Below are 19,054 nucleotides of genomic sequence, written 5' to 3' on the forward strand. Positions count from 1 at the left end.
AAATACTGCCAATTTTTGTAATAGTGTTGCCATGGAGGAAAAACTTCTGGAGTTTGTACTGTTCTTGGATGCTGTGGTGATAGGTGCTGTGTAAGGACAGAGGAGCCAGAGGGATGGATAAACAGTGGGAAGCTCCGGCAGGCAGACAGCGAGCTCACCCCAGGAAGAGCAGGGATAAATTGAGGAAGGCGCCTGACAAACAGATGGGACAGGAAAGGCAGGGCTGTGTTTGCACTTGGGTTTTTTGGTCTTGACGACCTTTGTTTAACCCAAGCTGGAGAGCAGCTCTAAAATGCACAGATCGCACTCCACGCTTAATCACTGGCACAAAGGCCTCCAGAAAGTCCATTTGAGCTGAGGGATTTGTTTATCAGTTTCCAAAAGACTCCAAAGTGCAAACGGGAGAGGAGGAGACCCCTGACAGCCCTCAGAGCTGGGCAGAAGGAGCAGGGGCAGGGGCAGGGGCTGAAGTGGCAGCAAGAGCAGAGCTGTGCAGAGAAGGTCAAGAAGGCAGGTTGGCTGTGAGGTGAGAGGGCTTTTATCATCTAAAAATAGGGTGGAAATAAGCATCACTTTGTCAAAAGATGCATTTCTGACACAGAAATGCATTTGGCTGTAACAGCTGTGTAATTTAGGAGACTGGGTTTAAAATACGGAGCTTTATAAAGAATGCACAAGCAGGCACATGTTCTGTTTGGCTCATTTGGGCTCTGAGCCTTTTGGACGTGTTATTTTGAAGGATTCTTTGTGAGCTGAAGGGGAAGAAACTCATCTTTGTGTCAGGGCTGAGATTTTCCTGTGTTTTTGCAGCTCCATGAGCTGGGGCTCCAAGGCGAGCTCGCTGTGTTGAGAGGCTCGGGGCAGCCTCTGCCCCAGTGCTTTGGGCTCAGTGGGACAGGAACACCAGTCAGGCTGGATTTCTTACAGTTTTCCTTTGCTTGCCCCTGTCTGAGTGCAATGTCTGTTGTTTGGGAGCCTTTCCCTGCCCAGAAGCTGCCAGGAGCCAACAGGCTCTTTCCAGTGACGCATTTCCAAAGGGTCTATAGAGGGTGGATTATGTGTACTGGTTCTGGACTGGGACCCATGGCACCAGGCTGTGCCAACCCTATCCCAGGCTAGGGACTCACCTTGGCAGCCTCTCCTCGAGCTGGCCCAAGCAGGCTGGGCTTCCGGGGGGCCTGGGAAGGTGCTGGCAAGTGGAAGGCTTGGCCAGGCCTGGGCTTTGCTGAGTAGCTGTCTGGAATTATTCCTGACCCTCAGGACTGTGCAGGTGCCTGTCACAGCGCTCAGGAACTCTGTGCTCACCTGCAATTGCCAGTGTCTGCCTGGTGCCTCTTGGCTCCAGCTGGGAACCAGAGTGGAAACAGCAGTGGAAGCTGTCTGTGGTGCAGGAAAAAGCAATGATCACACCCAGGCTGTGGTTAAGGTGGGGGCACTGAGTCTCCTGGGCTGAGGTGGCACCTTTGGTGGCCTCCAGGAGCTGACCAAGCACAGTGAGTGGCAGAGAGCCCCTCAGGGGGTCCAGCAGTGGGAGGTGGGTGTGAGGTTCTGCTTTTCACCTTGTCACGGCACCTCCTTCCCCCTTGTACTGCCTCTGGGTCTTTGCCTGTGTGGGAGGTGGGTTGGACAGTGGTTTGGTGAGGAGGATTTGGGCTCTGCAGGCAGAGGGGTGACCCTGCCCTGTCCCCACAGCCCAGTCTGCCCTGATGGCATCTCCGCAGACAGAGGAGTTCTTCGACCTCATCGCCAGCTCCCAGAGCAGGCGCCTGGATGACCAACGTGCCAACGTGGGCAACCTGCCGGGGCTGCGGATAACCCACAACAACCTGGGGCACCTGCGTGTGGAGGGGGACGCCCAGGAGCCCGGGGACGAGTTCTTCAACATGCTCATGAAGTGTCAGGTACCCGTGCTGGGGGGAGCGGGAGCTCGGACCCCTCTGCTCCAGCCCTTCCCTGTCATCCTGCCCCACCCTAACGCCCCTCTCCCCCCGTGCAGTCCTCCAGGATCGATGACCAGCGCTGTGCCCCCCCTGACTCCATCCCCCGGGGTCCCACCATGCCGGACGAAGACTTTTTCAGCCTCATCCAGCGTGTCCAGGCCAAGCGCATGGATGAGCAGCGGGTGGATTTGGCCTCGGCCCAGGAGGAGGCTGACGAGGAGCAGCACAGGCCTGGTTCCAGCTAAGAACTGGGCTTTGGTCTGGGGGGGTTGTTTTGGCTTTATTTGGGGGTTTTTTTGTTTTTAAGGAAAAAAAAAGTGAGTGGTTTCAAACCCGAGGGCTCCTGTGCTACCACAGACTTGTCCCAGGAGCCACCCCAGGGGTGTGGGAGCTGCACCTCCGTCCTGTTGCTACAGGAAGGCCCAATGGATATGGGGCACAATTTTTAAACAAGGGTTTTTTTAGGACACACGGCCCCTGTAACACTGGGCACGAGGGAAGGCTTTGGCAGCCCCTTTGCTGATCACCTGAAAACCCAGGAACTTGTAGGAGCCCAGAGGGGGTAGTTAACTCCAGCCTTGATGTCTTTTATTTCCACAACACTTTTAATTAAATGGGGGAAGGGAAGAGCACCTTTTCCATTTTGAAGGCCTCCTGTACTGCCTGCATCACGAGGTGACACAAATGACTCTGGATCCTTCCCTGGAACATCTTGCTCAGCTTTGTTCCTTCTACAGGAGAAAATAAGCCCAAGTCTGAGGCCATACCAGTTCTTTAAATCTTAACCTACCCCAGCTGCATCGTCGTCCCACACACCTGACTGTATTTTAGGTTTGCTGAGGACTCTGCAGAGCCCTGGACACCTCCCTGCTTCCCCAGCTCTGGGCAGAGCTGTCCTGGGACTTCTTGGGCAGGAGCAAAGCCTCACTCACCCTGAGCTTTAGTGGGACTTGTTACCTCTGGAGCTCAGCCAGCTGTGCAGGCCCAGGGCAGGGGCTGTGCCTGGGAAGGGGAAGGTCTCTGCTCATGTGTTCAGCCCATGGCAAATGTGGGCAGCACTGGTGCCACTGAGCCAAGGTCTCAGGCAGGTGAGGGTGCCTGAGGCAGAACCTGCGTGTGACAGGGACCTGCTTCGACAGCCAGCAAAGCTTTCTGCCCACAGCTTGTCCTTCCTCCTTGTCCTTCTGTGTCCAACAGCAGCTCGGGATAATGGCCCTTCAGCCTCCCTGTTTCTCCCCACACCAGTGCTGAGCTGCTCCTGGCCCTGGCAGAGCTGCTCCGGGCAAGGCACCGTGGCTGTGCCCCACCCGGCTCCAATACCTGGAGCCTCAGAGGAGCCCCAGCCACATTTACTGTCATTCCTTCCCCTTCTGGACCAGTTGGAAAAGCTGGAGGAGGGGAGCAGGGACCTGACTTCAGGAGGTGCAGTATTTCCCTTTGCTTGACCAGAGACTATCTTGGACTTCAGAAACTGCAGCACCGAGTTGTGCCGAAGCAGCGACGTTCCTGTAGAGAATAAAATCAACACTTCCTGTTTGAAATGCGTTTGTTGGAAGCATTCCCAACCAGCAGCGAGATGTTTTTAGACCAGTGATGCTGCTCATGGGGCATTTTCCCTGCCTGCACTGACCATTTGGAGTGGTAGCTGCCTTTTACCTGCTACCTGGGAGCACTCACCTGCTGCACGGACCACTTGGCCAAGGCTGGGCCTCCTTCCTGGGGCTGGCAAGAGCTCTGGAGAAGGGAGAGGAGGACCTGCCCAGCCACCTTTGTACCAGCCAAGCTGGCATTTGTAAAAGAGGAAAACATTGATGATGATGATGATGACCTGACCAGCTGCAGGCTCGGGCCTGTGCAGCTCTCAGCCAGGTGGTGAACTGGAATCTGACCATTAAGCTTTCAGAGGTATTATTGAGGTATTATTTGCCATATACTTGAATGTATGAGCTTATTTATTTTTTACATGTGCATTTGCTAATGTCATTTTAATGGGAAATTTCCAACCCACAGGTACTTGTTTTTTTTCTAAAAAATAATCTGCCAAATGGATTAATATATTAGAAATGAATACAGCTCAAGGGGAAGGGATGTGGGGGGGTTGTGCTTAATAAATATTTGTGTCTAAGCTTCAGTGCAAATACTCATTTCCATTATTTCTTGGCTGACAGCAGGGCTAATCCTGGCCCTTTGGAATGGGGGTGGGTGGGGAGGGGGGGTCTCTGGTGACAGACACCCCACATGTTAACAGGGTGTGTGCACCCACCTACCCACCCTTTACACTGAGAGCACACAGATCTCTTAGAAGCAACCCCTGTTCCAGCTCTGCCTGCCTTCCAGCATGGATGTGGCTGTGGAGGGAGACACAAAGCCCTGAGAATTCCCTGCCCAGAAGTTTCCAGGACGACAGGGCAGGCAGAGCAGCCCTGCATGGTGAGAAAAGACCCCTGGAAAAGGCCGAGGGAAGGCCAGGCCGTTCCTTTCAGGCCCTGCCCGTCTCGGTGCCTCCCCGGCGCCTGGCCCAGAGCTGTGCTGTCCCCCAGCAGCTGCCAGGGCGCCAGGGCACCAGGGCAGCGAGGGCACTGCTGGCACCAGCCCTCAGAGAGGACACTCACACAGCAGCAGGCATGAGCAGGCTCTTGGACTGTGCTAGAAAGCACTTTGGGAGCAGCAGAGTTTGAATGTGAGGATAAAGCCAAGTCCCAGCTGGTCTTCCCACGCCTGGCTAAGTCGTGCTGGCCACTGCCAGTCCTGAGCAAAGATCCAGGAAGAGCCATCCTCAGACCTGGGTGCCTCCATGCAGTAGTTCTGTGCCAGAAGTCTGTGTGTGCAGGCTCAGATTCCCAGGAGCAGATGCCATCCCTGTGGATGAGTGATGGGGTCTCACCTCCTGTCTCTCCATCCTCAGCACTGGGGATGGCAGCACACGCTGGCTTGTCTGGAGGCACTGGCTACAACTGTCTCTCCAGGGCAGCCCAGAGCCCGCAGTGGTGGCTGCTCTGCTGAACCCTTCCCTCTCCCACGCCCCCAGAGCTCGATCCCAAGCCGGGAAGAGCTCTCCGATGCTGACACCCGCCGGAGAGCCGCGGGATTGCCGGGGCCGTGCAGTGCTGCTGCTGCAGCTGTGGAGCGAGTTACTCAGACCAGAGGCTGTCCCTGGTGCTGGGCAGATCCTCTTCATGAAGAACTCTCAAAACCCAGCAGAACGTGAGATCCTGCCCTCTCCTACCCAGCCGAGGCACTCGCAGGGCAGGGCTGATGTCAGGCCTGGGGAGATTTTATTTTTTTTTTTTTACTGCCAAGTCACTTCAGGGCTGAGGCCCCACACTTCCCTCAGCCCTCCCCAGAGCCTCACTGTGCTGCTGCTCCAGCCCTCACTGATATTCCTCAGCTGGAAAGGCTCTCAGTCACTCACTCCCAGCCCCATAGGACCCCATCTCAGCCCCCTTTACCACCCTTGGTCCCAGAACCCAGTGCCCCCCATTTGACAGACACTGCCCAGCACAGTCCTGCTCTGCTGGGTAAACACTGGCAGCAGTAGAGTCAGAAAATGAGGCAGTGTTTGCCCTTTTGCAGAAAAGCCCTTGTGGGACAGGATTCAGGAACAGGATCCATTCCTTAACCACAGTGGAATGTGTCAAATAATGTGCAAACAGTTTTGTTTGCTGCCCTGGGACTGCTGCTTTGCCCCCTGGAAATCACCACCTCCCCTCTGTGTCCCAAAGACTTACCCTGGTCAGCTGTGCCTACAGTCTCTCTCCTCTGCTCCTTCAGTCTGTCTCCTGTTCCACTGGGCCTTCACAGCACTTTTTCCCCATCCTGATACACCTACAAGTTCAGGAGAAAAGCTGCTTCTCCCCACTCCTCATTTCTGGCTAAACCAAGCTCTGCTGGGCTCCCCCCAGACAGACCTGTGTCCCCCTTCCAGAGCAAACCCACTGCCCCAGGACACAACATTTTTCAGAAAAACCCCCTTCAAAAGGGAGCACAGAATTCCTTTTTTTACTTGGAATCTCTTAGCATCAAATATTTTTTGTGTTACATGCAAATTCCCTCATGTGATGTTGGCCTGAACCTTCAGAGCAGCAGCAAGAACTGCTGCCCTCCCTGCTCAGAGCTGGGGGTTGCAGAGGCACAAGGTGCCAGACGACAGTGGGACAGGGAAAGACTAAAATACAGGAATAGCCAACACAGGTTTTGCTACATTTTTTACTATAACACAGCAAAAACTAGCACCACCTTCCTGTAGCTGGAGCACAGTAACAGGTAAGAAAGGTAAGGAAAACAGCCAAAAAAAGCCAGGTTGTAAATGAGTTGTTTCCAAGGCAACACAGATCCTGCAACAGCTGCTCTGTTCCACCCCATCAAAGGCATCAGCACCATGGAAGCAGAATGCTGATTTTCAGATTAAAGGTAATAAAATAAGCACTTTTCTTGCAGTGCTAATAAGTGCCAACAGCTCAGCACAGGGTGAGCACACAGCAGTGCTTGGAGATGCAAGACTCCTGTTTCTCAATACTGGATCTCTCCAGCAGCTGTTGTTTCAGGGAGAGCTGTGTTTCACCAGGGTCTGAGCACACACGAGCTGGATGGTGAAGGTCCTGCCCCTGTTTCATCACTCTGAGCTGACACACCAACAGCAACATGACAATTTCCCTGTTGCTCTGACCCAATACTTACAATGCAACACGTATAAAATTGCTATGAACACTTCTGATGAAGTAAACTTATTAATGCACACAATGCCCTCACTGAATCCTTGGCTGATTAAGGACCATGAGCAGCTGGACAAGACTGGCTGAGAGAAAGGGGTTTGCTCAGCCCCAGACACAAAGGCCAAGAGGGGTTTTACTGCCTTCTGTGCCTCTCTAACGAGGGGGGATCCAAAGAGGTTGAGGGATCTCCACCCTCAGAGACCCTGAACATCCTCCTTTAACAAGGGGGTTGGACTAGAAACCTCCAGAGAGCTCTTTCACCCTAAATTAGTCTTTGATTGCAAGTTCAAAACCATAACAAAGCAGCTACTTCACTGTACAGAGGAAACAAGCCCTAACAAAGTCCAACATAATCATCTCACTGATGATCCACCACTACATGAGTGCTGCAAACACCTACATTTCTCATTTATTATTTTTCTTCTTACTAATCTTAATATGCATCAGTAGCACTAAAAAGCCCCTCAATATTTTTCCAGTAAATTCTAAGGCAGCTTTCTAGGTGCTCTACTTCTCTCCAGCATGCTCCACAGCTATTAGTTTTGCCTTCCCACCCATCCTCCCCAACAAGGAGCCCGAGTGGGGTCCCCTACTGTAACCCCAAAATACAGAACTTTCAGCCCTGACACCAGGGGCACAGCAACAAAACTCTGGAAGATGGCAAAGGACAGATAAAAGCAGCGACAGCTGCTGACCCTCCTGTGGGACCATTTTGGCTTTGAAATTTGGGACTCACCTCAGGTGGTATCAATTGCCCTCTGCTCAGCTGCCATGGGATGCACCTTCAACAGCTCCACAATGCCTGGGAAGGGCAGGGGACATCCCTGAAACCTCCAGCTCCAGCTGCACCTTGTTATGCCAAAATCACACAGACAAAGAATTTCTGGCTGCCTTCTGAGCAGGGAACAAAGCTGGGCTCTGGGTACTGCTGGAGCACTGAAAACAGCCTCAAAGTCAGCAAAACAAGTACCAGGAAAAACACCTACACCATCTCTAAAGCCATCAGCTTGATCAAAAGCAAAGTTACACAGGACAAAGACACATGACAGAGGAAAAACCCACACCCAAGTTTATTTTAAATACAGACTGTGGAAATCAGGGAATAAAGGTGAAGAGTCTCTTAGCACCAGCAGGGCAACCCAAATCCCACGTGTCAGGTCTGTCCCACAGGTCACAGCCCCATGTGTCAGGTCTGTCCCTTGCTGCCAGGCTCTGGGGGGGCTTCCTTGCTGTCCCCCTCTGCCAGCTGACCTTGGGACTCGGGCTCTGCCGAGCTTTCCAGCAGCAATTCCAGAGCTTCCTCACCAGCCACACGTCTCACCTTCTCCCCTTTGGCTGCCAGGATCTCCTCGATGTTCCTGGACAGCGATTTGAGAACCAACAGTGACACCACAGCAAAGGCCCAGCACAGCCAAGCACAAGTTCCCTGCTCCACTCTGCCCTCAGGATTGACACCACGCAGTGAATCACAGGGGCATCACTATGGGATTCCTTCATAAAGAGTTTGGGAAGCAGAGAAAACCTGCCCAAACCTTCTGAGACTATTTTTATCCACTGTGATCAATAATTTAGCAATTACAGCTAAACAGAAGCTTTTAAAGGTATCTCAGGAAGTTAGAAATCACTAGAATTCCACAGCAGATGAGTCTACACACTTGAGACACTTATCCAGGGAAACCCAGCAGTGATGTGGTAAAGCCTGAGGGGAACAGAACCCCACAGGCAGCAATTCACCTACTGCCACCAACAAGGATCCCTGAGCACCCCACAGCTTCTGCTGCAGCTTCACACCATTTATTTGGATCCTAGACAGTGCCAGTCAAATTACATGTGATTTAAAACCGAGTCTGTGTGCTTTAAGGAACTGGATGCAACAGAATTACACCCTGCAAAAACTCTTTTTCTGTGTCTTTTTGCCTGAGCCACCTTTTAAAAGCATCACAGAAATAACGTTCGAGCTCGAGGAGGGTTCGGCTGCACCCCTGGGCAGGGGCTGAGCAGGATCCCTCGGCACACCCACCTCTTTCCCTGCAGGTCGGAGAACCAGCCCAGGTTGTCGGCGATGACGTGGTGGTTCCCGCAGCCGGGGCAGGTCACGATCACCACCCCGCGGTGGTAGGCGGCCTTCGAGATGGATTTGGACGAGCGCGTCTGGCACACCTGGGAAACGAAGCGGATTTTTGTGAGCGCGGGACCTGCAGCTCCTGGGCCTTTAGGACAAAGCCACTTTATGCGATTAAAACTTTCTCTCCCCCTCCGTCACCTCGAACTACCCCGAGCGCTCGATGCCGTGAGCTCAGCGGGGTTTCACTGCTCTCTGTGCCTCCTTGAGGAGGGGAATCCTCAGCGATACTCACAAGACCCCGAACATCCTCCTCGCACAACGGGGTGGGACTGGAAACCTCCAAAGGGCTCCTCCAGCCTGAGTTAGTCTTTGACTACAGGTTTAGAACCACAAGCAAGCAGCTGCACTGGGACCTCCCCCCGGCTCCGTCCCTCACAGCCCCCCCTCGCCCACCTTGCAGGTGTACACCAGGCGATAGTGCGTCGCCGGTGGCGGCCCCGGGGCGGTGCAGAGCGGGCGGGCCGGACCCCAGGGCGGCCCCGGGGCGGTGCAGAGCGAGCGGTGCGGCGGCGGCGCGGCCCCGGGGCCGAGCGGGGGGCGGCGGGGCCGCCATGGCGGCGCCTCCCGGGGCAGCGCCCTCAGCGCGGCCCGCGCCACGCGCCGCATCGCACCGCGCGTGCGCGCCGGGGGGCGGGGCCTGAAGCGCCGGCGGCCATGTTGGATTCGGGCAGCGCCAGGGACCCGCCTTCAATTAACTCTTTAATTAACCCTTTCATTAACCGGCAGCTCAGTCCCGGGCACTGTCGCACACGCAATATTTAATCGTGTTTATTAACCTATAAGAGAGATGGATGAGGGCGTGTCAGATGCAAACAATAGTGTCCGGTAACACAGAATCAACGAGGTTGGAAAAGACCTCCGCGATCACGGAGTCCAACCTTTGGCACGCATTAGCCTTTCGCATGTTAACTTTTCGTGAATGTTGGGTTGGATGGTCTTAAAATCTAAATAGTCCATAGAGAGTGAAAGTCAGAGGCACAGCCACCCCAGCACAGGCTGGGTTTTCCTCCCAGGTTGGTTCCTGCACTCAGGAGACCTCAATGCCAGTGTTGTCCCTCCTTCAGGACCTGATGGTGCCCCCATTGTCCCTCATCCCAGAACCCTCAGTTGTCCCTCTCTCAGGAGCTGATGGTGTCCCTGTTTTCATCTCTCAGGAGACTTCGGTGTCCCTGTTGTCCCTCGTTCCAGAGCCCTCAGTGTCCCCGTTGTCCCTCCCTCAGGAGCCCTCGGTGTCCCTGTTTTCCTCTCTCAGGAGCTGATGGTGTCCCCGCTGTCCCTCCCTCAGGAGCCCTCGGTGTCGGTGTTGTCACTGCCCGTGGTGTTCTCCCAGTCGGCCTCGTGGTGCCGGTCCTTTGGCACCCTCCTCATGGCTCTTTTTCTGAAAAACAAGACTGGGCGTATCATTTTTAGAAGGTGTTTTCTGCAGACAAGCAGCATTTCAACGCTTTGGGGAGGTTTAGTATGTATTAGTCCATTACGTGTTTAATTTTATGCCCTCCATGAATCAAGTTTGGGGGCAGGGGATGGGCAGGAAAGAGGAAACACAAGATATTAAGTTAGGCCACACAGGTATGTCTAGGTTAGTCCTGCTTACTGCAGCCCAGACCTTCGGTAGCGCTCAAAGCAGTCCTTCATCCTCTTCCTCTCCTTTTCTGCCAGTTCCTCATTGGCCAAGCCACACTCCTTGAATTAAAAAATAAATTAAAAAAAATTAAGTGGATTCCTCCAAACATCAGATCAGTGTTAGCACCACGTAGCTGCCTGCAGAATGAAGTACAGTAGGTTCATTTCTGGGCTGTCCCTATTAGTGTGTGTACAGGACGGGAATACCTCTGCTTCACAGAGTTTTAGCATATTTATTCCCTCACATTTGTAAATTTGGGATTCTGTTTCCTGTACAAACAGTAATGCTGCAATCAATTAAACTGGAAAACGTCCACACCCAGAAATGAAGGATAGAAAGTAATTAGAAGAAGTTTCTATGCACAAATGGAGAAATAACCACAAATGTTCTGCTGTTCAGAGCTCACTCTTTTTGGAGGGTGAATTCTGCACCAAGTACTCAGATTTTGGAAAAGCTGACATGCTTCTCAAGCCTGGTAAATCCATCATTAATGAGAACATTAAAGATCACAAACCCCAGAAGAGCCCACGAAGATTCTCTTACACTGAGTGACTTTGGGGGCAGATTGTCTTCTCCAGGGCTCAGCTGCTGGTTTGGTCCTTCAGGGCAATCTTCTGAGAGATGGAAAAATCACACCTTTAGTCAGAATTGCCATTGGGAAGTAACTTCTCCCTCCACCAGTTCTTCAAACAGATCAGTTGTGATGTAACTGCACAGACTCCTCAGCAGAACTGAAACCAGGCCCAAAATGCCAGGACTTGGTCCTGTGATCAGTGCAGAGTCACTTCTCATTTTACTTGAGCCCTGAGTCTTGCTCAGATGGTGGAGTTCCCCAGTTTCTGCTTATGCAGGAGCAAAACAAACCTTTACTAAGCAGCACCTCTGCTCAGCATCATTAAAAAAATAATACTCATGTTAGAGGTCACCATGAGAAACATGTTAATTATTATTTTAACAGTAATTTATCCCTGTTCCCCAAGTTGTGCATATCAAGGCACTTCACATCAGACTATATTTTAATGAAACTCCTTATGTAGTGACCAGGTGTCAGGATATATATTTTTGAACTGAGTAAGGCAGAATAATAAAAAAATCTTTCTGGATCAGTGTTGTTCAGCTTTTGTGAAAAATCTCCCCTCTCAATGAATGAACAGATCATTTAGATCTTCCAGGAGATCAAACCAGAAAATTTCTTCTACTGTGCCAGTTTTCTCCCTTTCTCAACCTGTTTCAAAAGAGATTTTCAAATTCTAAGAGGAGCCTATTAATTCCTTTCCACACTGCTGAATCACTTCCACTGGGGATGCCACAGAAACAGAACCAGTGACAGCACTCACCACCTGGTTCTGCTTTTGGGAAAACAACCTGCTACATAAAAGGGAAGAGGAGAGGGAAGAATCCCTGGGGAAAGCCACATGGTCCAGCTGAAGTGGAAGGATGTTTGTTCTGTTCTGTGACCAGCTAAAAATAAAACCCAGGAATGTCTTTTAATTTCCCTTTGAAACACTGGACCATTCTCTCCAGAATTCTGCCCAGTGTTCTCCCAAGTAAAGCCTTACTTTTAGTGGGCTGTGCATCTTCATCCAGGTGACTGTGAAGGGTGAGCTGTGGGACAGAAACAGAGGAAAAACGTGAGAACTGCCCCTCAGTCTGCAGGAAGAGATCCAGGAATATAAGAAACTGGACATGCTTAGAACCAGCCTTTCCCTGGTGCACCCTGCTGTCATCAAAGAGCAGACTGAGCCAGGAGTTACAGATTTACTCATGGATTTGTCCTCCATGAATAGGATAATAAGCTCCTTTGGCCTCCAGACAATGTGACAGTGACAATCACTCCGACTCTGATGTTATGAACTAAGTGAAACTCTTTACTACAGATGTCCCCAGGGTTAGACCTATTTTTGCCTGTTCTCACACAAGAGAGACAATTAGAAGCAATTCCAAATAATTCAATGCCCCTGATTTGTTTAAACTCAGCAAATCTTGCTGACTAATGCCATAACTGTGTCCTACACTGAGAATCCTCAGGACACAGGGAGATTCTGTCACTGTTTGGCTGCCTCTGTACTTTTTCATGTCATGAAAGGAGCCTGAGCCATGGATTGGAAACTGCTGATACCTGGGGAACTGAGTGCAAGTGAAGAATATGAAACCATCCCAAAAGAAAGTGAAAGGTAAACAAGGCGCCCTACTCACTTCCTGGGAATCTCTGGAGGAAGTATCATCCAGGTCAGAGGTCTGAAACAAAACCAGTAGAATTTAATCATTCCTCACAAGCAAGGAAGTGGCAGCAAGGGAACACAGAGGAGACTGAGAGCTCCAAAAAACAGAGAAGTGTGGAATTCCTGCCTCCTACGGTCCTGTCTGGTCACTTGGAGAAAGCACACAAGATGCCATATTAATTAAAAGCCCCTGTATATCTAATTTAATTCCAGAAAGTTTAGCTTCCCATTTCATCCAAATGGCTCACACAGTCTCTAAACAGAGTTCACTCTTTGATGGTTGAGGATCCCCCCTCCTCACCTTTGGACATGTTCTAAACACAACCACAGCATCAGCCCACCTTATCCATGGCTGGAACTAAGGTCAGGTCATAGGAACCATCATGTCTTTCATTGTCTAAACTCAGCATTTGGTTTTAATTGATTTTAATGGTTCCCCAGGCAGGTGGTCCCTGGAACTGTCCAGTTGCAAAGGCCTCGGAACAGCCACACTCTGGCCCCACACTCAGCTTCCCAATCCCATCCCAGGGATCGCAGTCCTACCGGGGTGGGCAGCTCCAGTTGCAACCTTTTCAGCTTGGCCTCAGTGGCCAGCAGCTGGCTCTCCTTCTGGAAGAGCTGCAGCTGCATCTCGTCACATCTCTCCCCCAGCTCCCGGATCTGCTTGCGGTGAGCGTCCCTCTCCACCAGGTTCTTGGAGTACTGCATGTGGAACTGCTCCCGGGTCAGGAGAGCCTGGGGAGAGGGACAACACGTGCCATGTCACACAGCAGCACACTCAGGGTTATGTATCTGTCCGCTTCAGGCAGCAGAACAGGGATGAGCAGCATTCCATGAGGAATGTTCTATCACCTGGTCTCTTTCTGCAGCCACTTCCTCCATCTGCTGCAGAACGGCTTCAATCCGTTTCTTATACATCTGGGAGTCCTTCCTCAGGGATGTGCACTGCAGCTCAAGCATCTCTTTTTCCTCTGCATACTGCTGAGACAAGGTCAAAAAGCACCTGAGCTGGACTGGCACCACTCCTGCTCTGTGTCACAGATTGCTCTGGCCAGACCTCCACAGCCTGAGCCACCACCTGCACACAGGATGCTAAAATACAGATACTACAGTAGGATTGCTCCTGAGCAGCTGCTCTGCTCCACAGGCAAGAGGTGCTTCACCTGCCTGTCTCCCAGCAGGACCCTGAGGAGGAGTTTGCCCTGCAGCACCTACTTTGTCCTGGAGCGCCCTGGCTCGGCGCAGCTCCTTGCGCAGGCTGTAAATGGTGTCCGCCAGCTCCCGCCGTTCCTCCAGAATCTGCCTGCAGTCACTCTCCAGAGTCTCCTTGGAGAGGCTCTTCTCCAAATTCTGTTCCCTGGCAACCTGCTGGACAAAGGAAAAAGTGAGATACAGCCAGCACCTAACTCCATATCAACTCTCCCAGCGCCAGTGCTCTATTTGACTTGGGAGAACAAGGTCACAGCTGACCCACAGAATACGCAGCCTCATCACTTCCCTGGCTGCTACAAGTAACCACTTCTCACAAATCCATATTCAACCAGCCCACCAACCTGGAGAGTGTTCTCCAGCTCCTGGTTCTTGGCCAAGAGCAGCTCCTTCTCCTGCTGGATCTCCCACACCACCTCGTGGCTGGGGCGCTGCTCTATGGCGTGTTTGAGCTTCATGGTGTGCTTTCTCTCCAGCTTGCAGTCATCCTCAGCCTTCATGAGGCTGTGCTTCAAGTGGTCAATCTGTGAGAAGGTTCAGAGCTCATCAGGAACACGGGGAAAACTCTGGCCTGCAAAAGCAGCTCTCGCTCCGTTCCCCAGACAAACACAGGGCAAGTTTTTCCCCACTCTGTTTTCCTCGGGAGGTTTGGTGCTCTGGGGACCAGAGTCCTGCCTGTGTGCTACAGATCCATGTTGTGCCTGTGCTGTCTTTGTGAGAGCAGAGGGAAAGGCTCTTAATTCTTCACAGCACAACTTGTAGAACATGGGCCTACAGGGCTGAGCCAGAGACCACCAAGTCATGCCGTTTGCTAGAGAAGATGCTCAGTGCTTCATGCTGGGCAAAGACAAGTCAGGTGCTCAGCCCAGCCTTCTAGGGGTCAGGTAAGAAGGGGGAAGCTGGAGACATGTGACTGACCTCTAGGATCAGGTCCCTGTTCTTCATGAGGGCCGCGCTCTTCTCCTCGCTCTGCTTGGCGTAGCTCATGGCCAGGTTGTAGTTCTCATCCTTGCACTTCTTCAGCTCCCTGCTCAGGCTGTCCCTCTCCTCCTTCATCCTCTGGGCCCGCTCCTGGTGCTTTCGGAGCAGGCTGTCCCTCACCCACATCTCCCTGATGGTGTCCTCCTTGCTGTGCAGCCACACCGTGAGCTCCTGGGCCCTGCGCCGCTCCTCCTGCACCGCGCTCTGCAGCTTCATGATCTCGTTCATCAGCACCTGGCTCAGGCCTGATTCCCCAGCGGTGTCTGTTTGGGAGGCAGGAGTCAGCCCCTGCTGTCCTGGCTGCTCCCAGGCACACACACAGCTCAGCTTCCCCCCACTTCCCACTGCAGCTCGGGATCAGCCCACGCCAACCCTGAACTTGTGGGATCAAGTTATCCCTGCTGCTTCCCCCTGCTCTGTGCCCTCCTGCACCACAGTGCCACTGACAGAACAGGCAGAAAGAATTGATCCTTCTGCTTCCTTCTCCACTCTCCCCCCAGTCCAGCCTGTGACCTCAGGGCTGTTCTTCCCAGAATGCTCCCAAAGCACACAGGGAGCAAGGCAGGGAGTGTTCCCGACTCTGCACAGCAACACCAAACAAAGAGCTGTTTTTGAGGACACAAACAGTACCTATAATCATAGAGAAAACCCTGCTGGGCTCCTTGCCAGTTATTTTCTTATACAGCTGTGGATAATAAAGCTCAAGACTCTCCATAAAGGCCTCAAAGCCCTTGTGTCCTGTTCGCTGAAGAATGTCCAGAAGAACACCTGCAAGAATGGCAACAGGACGTTCTGTTCAGTTATTCATCTCTTCACCTATTTCTAACATCACAAAAAATGGCTCCACATTATCCACATACAGAAGTCCCTGGGATTAAATCACAGAATCAGGTTGAAAAAGAGCTCTGAGATTATTAAGTCCAATTTATGACCAAACACCACCTTGTCAACTAGACCACGGCACTGAGTCTTTCCTTAAACACCTCCAGGGATGGTGACACCACCACCTCCCTGGGCAGCCCTTCCACTGCCTAATTCCCCAGAAAATCCTAAACCGATTGCCCAGCGACTAAACAAAAGCATTTTAACTGTTCCAATCTGCTCCCAGCAGAGCACAGGAGCATGCAGGGAGCCCAAGGCTGCCCTCAGCCACCCACCTGCCTTCCGTTTGCGCATGACCAGGCTGGGGTCGTTGAGGACCTGCTCCTCATCGTCAGGGCTGAGCACTTTGCACTGCCGCAGGTAGGGGGTTATCCGGGAAGGGTCGATCACGGAGATCAGCTTCACTCGGAAGTTCTCCAGGTTATTCCAGCAGATCTCATCGTTATCTTCCTCCAACATGTCAGCGCTGAGAACTGTCAGTGAGCAGTGTTGTCCTGCCTGGAAAACAACCCCCAGAAAACAAGCAAGCAGACTCAGCCTCCAGGAGTGTGGTGGAAAAGCCGAGGATGTTCACAGAATGAGAATGGAAAAGTGTCCTTTAGACACAGGAGCACATCTCCCATGTGCTGGCAAATCACCTGTGGAACAGTCACATCTCACGCAAAGGGAAGTCCCAGAGGGGGGGCAGCAGCAGCTGAGGGTGGTGCCAGTGCTGCTGCCACAGCTGGGGAGAAATTCTGAGAAAACAGAAGTCACCAAAGCTCAATGAACCTCCTTCCAAGCAGCTGAGCAGCTCCCAGAGCTCACTGCAACAGGAAAGTAAAACTATTTAGCAACAGACTTAGTGGGGACAGGCAAGTCATTGAGAGCCCTGTGAACAAAGGAAAATCCAGCCAACAGCTATGCAAAGAAAGTGCTGTCAAGTCTCACTAACAAAATCACCCTGCGTTCTCCAGGTGCTCAGCTATGCTTAGAATTAAATCTTTAATCCCCATAAACAACACAAAAAGAGTGGGACACAACACAGGATAAGATGATGGCAAAAAGTGAAAACACCTTTAAAACTCTCCTAATAAACTGTTGCCTCTGCTTTACAAACAGTTCACACCTCCTTCTCCATTCCCCAGCATTTGAGATCCCTGAATTCTGTCAGACACTAAGTCTGACACCCAAAAAAGGCTCTGTGAAAACCCCCAGTGGTAACAGCTTTTACCGAGTTCACCTGTCATCATACAAAAGGTGTTCTTCTGCATGTTGTGCCTTATCCATACACAGAGCTGTCCATGATTTCCACTGTACACACAGAGGTGAAGATCAGCACCAGGAAGCCCTGAGGTCACCTGCCTCCCACATCCCAGCTCACAGATCCCCCCTCTGCAGCTTCAGCAATTTATGGTCACAAACACCAGATTACAAGAGACACACTTCCCTGTTGCTAAACCCATTATTGCCTCAGAGCTGTAAAATATATTTTTTCCTGTTAACATAAACCATTCTGTATTACATGGACCAACCTGAGCCTGTGCAGTCACAAAAACCTCCTTGTTTCCCCTCCTGTGTCCTGGCTCTGAGAAAACTTGTCTTGGGTGCAGCCTCCCTTTATATTCTGGCCAGAGCAAAGATCATTCCAGGAGCAAAACTAGTTTGAGGAAAGGGGAAACTACTCAGCTGTACTCTAAGACGGGAAATGGAAAGGGAAAAAAAGAGATAAATAGAAAAAGGGGAAGCCAGAATGGGTGTTGGGGAGGAGAAAGATGGTAGTGGCGTCGTGAGTCAGCAGCAATACACACACAGTGATTTTAGACTCATTCTGGCTTGGTTTTGCATTTGCCCCCCTGAACTACCTGCTGGGGTCCAGAAAGTTTCCTTGTGTAGTGGTCAGAAAGACTAAAAAAAGACTTAAGAAAGAACAAAAGTCACAGGGTCTGTGCAGTTGATTTCAGGGGATTAAAATCAGCCACAAAATTAGAGGCTCTTCAAAGGCCTTCCTTCCAGCTGTTAACACCTCTGTCCAGGAAAGCAGGTGGCAGCAAGGACTCGCTCTTGGTTTAGAGTTCTGCTGAAAAGGATGATTTCCATAATGATGCCTCTAATTTTGGATGTCCTTAAGCTTCAAGCATAATTATGACAACTCGGTACTTTGAGGGGAAAGGGAGTCAAGCCTCGGCAAAGCAAGGAACATAACCCACGATTCCCAAATTACAGCCTTTGGCTCTAACAGCAATTAAAGGAGCAGCACAGAAAGCAGCATAGAAGCAGTTGAGCATCAACACAAGACCTGTGCCTGCCTCTCCCTCTTCCCACAGTCCTGGAGATGTAGCTGAGACAAGGACTCTGTTCAAGAGTCTGTTAAAAAAGCCTGGAGAACACACAGGCTCCGATGCCATGGCAGCATGACACATGTTCTCATTAGCTTCCCACTCCACTCTTTGTTCTGCTTTCTAAGTTTGTGGAGAGTTTTTCCATGTTATCATTAGGAGTGGGGCAGAGATGCTCAGAGATTCTTGCAGTCTGTGACTCTTGGTAGGCATTAAATCAGCTTTACATTAAAAGAAGGTACAGTACCTGTGTCAGCTGTGCCCTTGCTGAAGGCAATCAGTGGCTGCTAATTGACCAATCTAACCCTGGGAGGTTTTGTTCTATAGTGGCAGATCAGTTTAATCCTGAAAAAGGACAAAGACAGCTGCTTCTTGAACAGTTTTTCCACAAACAGTTTACAAGGGCACCTCCTGAGCAGCATTTCCAGAGGACAAGAGTCATTTAGAGCACAGATCACCATAACAGCCTGTGAACAGCACCCAGAACTGCTTCTGACCCAGACGAATTTATTGGAAAAATGTTATCTACACTGGCTTATGGAAAACAGAGCACACTGCAAGAGAAAAGCCATTCCACAATCATTCCAATTGCTCAAGAATGTCTTGACACCAAATGACAGCAGCATTGGCACCCACTGTCCCCCTGACCCCAGCTCTGCCTGAAGAGCCCTTATAGAACAGTTGGAACTCACAGAACTCATCACCACACTCGGGAGAAGCTCAGTCAGTGCAGTGCAACGAAGCTTTCTGCAGCATTTTCCATCTAGATTTTATCAGCTTTGCCTCAGCTAACCTTGCACCTCTCTGGGAGACAGAAATTGCTGGTTTATAAATGAAGAAACAAGTTGTTGTTGAGTGATTTGCTGATGTCTCTACAGGGCAGGCTGTGGAAGAATCAAGAAAGAATCCAAGCTGAATTCAATCCTTTTTAGCCACATGAATATTCATTTTCCACATTCTCCCTGGTTTTCATGCAGCTTGCAAACTTCATTTTTCTCATTAGCAATCACACTCATACACACGTTATTAAAAGCACTATTT

General features: G+C 51.2%; 3 protein-coding genes across 13 annotated transcripts in view; 1 reads left to right on the forward strand and 2 right to left on the reverse strand.

Annotated features, from left to right (window-relative positions):
* The window catches only part of GPSM1 (G protein signaling modulator 1), a 109,573-nt gene extending 105,495 nt beyond the window's left edge, over positions 1-4,078 (forward strand). For all 8 annotated transcript variants that reach the window (XM_051807646.1, XM_051807645.1, XM_051807651.1 and 5 more), the window contains 2 exons: positions 1,693-1,901; positions 1,997-4,078. In XM_051807646.1, the coding sequence (XP_051663606.1) occupies positions 1,693-1,901; positions 1,997-2,185 (398 nt within the window). In that variant the 3' untranslated portion in view covers positions 2,186-4,078. The remainder of the gene's footprint in view (positions 1-1,692; positions 1,902-1,996) is intronic.
* On the reverse strand, positions 2,382-9,398 carry DNLZ (DNL-type zinc finger). Of its 4 annotated transcripts, none has more exons than XR_007907748.1 (5): positions 9,171-9,398; positions 8,673-8,812; positions 5,669-5,765; positions 4,553-4,799; positions 2,382-3,446 (listed from the first exon to the last, which is right to left on the reverse strand). XR_007907748.1 is itself a non-coding variant. In XM_051807683.1 (4 exons), the coding sequence occupies exons 1-3, from the start codon at positions 9,381-9,383 to the stop codon at positions 5,708-5,710; spliced, it is 411 nt and encodes a 136-aa protein (XP_051663643.1). In that variant the 5' UTR covers positions 9,384-9,398; the 3' UTR covers positions 2,382-3,446; positions 5,669-5,707. The 4 variants fall into 4 exon arrangements, 2 of the variants coding, with proteins under 2 accessions (XP_051663643.1, XP_051663642.1); XR_007907747.1 differs by having other exon boundaries at positions 2,383-3,446; positions 4,553-5,204; XM_051807683.1 differs by lacking the exon at positions 4,553-4,799.
* A 132-nt stretch (positions 9,399-9,530) lies between these two features.
* On the reverse strand, positions 9,531-18,892 carry CARD9 (caspase recruitment domain family member 9). The gene is made up of 14 exons (XM_051807662.1): positions 18,706-18,892; positions 15,971-16,193; positions 15,444-15,581; positions 14,751-15,076; positions 14,177-14,356; positions 13,839-13,988; positions 13,476-13,601; positions 13,167-13,358; positions 12,598-12,639; positions 11,961-12,006; positions 10,945-11,015; positions 10,384-10,460; positions 9,982-10,155; positions 9,531-9,948 (listed from the first exon to the last, which is right to left on the reverse strand). Exons 1-13 carry the CDS (start codon positions 18,712-18,714, stop codon positions 10,059-10,061), a joined length of 1,677 nt encoding a protein of 558 aa, XP_051663622.1. The 5' UTR covers positions 18,715-18,892; the 3' UTR covers positions 9,531-9,948; positions 9,982-10,058.
* Positions 18,893-19,054: the final 162 nt, after the last annotated feature.

Source organism: Manacus candei, unplaced genomic scaffold (assembly GCF_025592945.1).
Source record: "Manacus candei isolate 608988 ecotype Guabito, Panama unplaced genomic scaffold, ASM2559294v1 h1tg000071l, whole genome shotgun sequence".
Lineage (NCBI taxonomy): Eukaryota > Metazoa > Chordata > Aves > Passeriformes > Pipridae > Manacus > Manacus candei.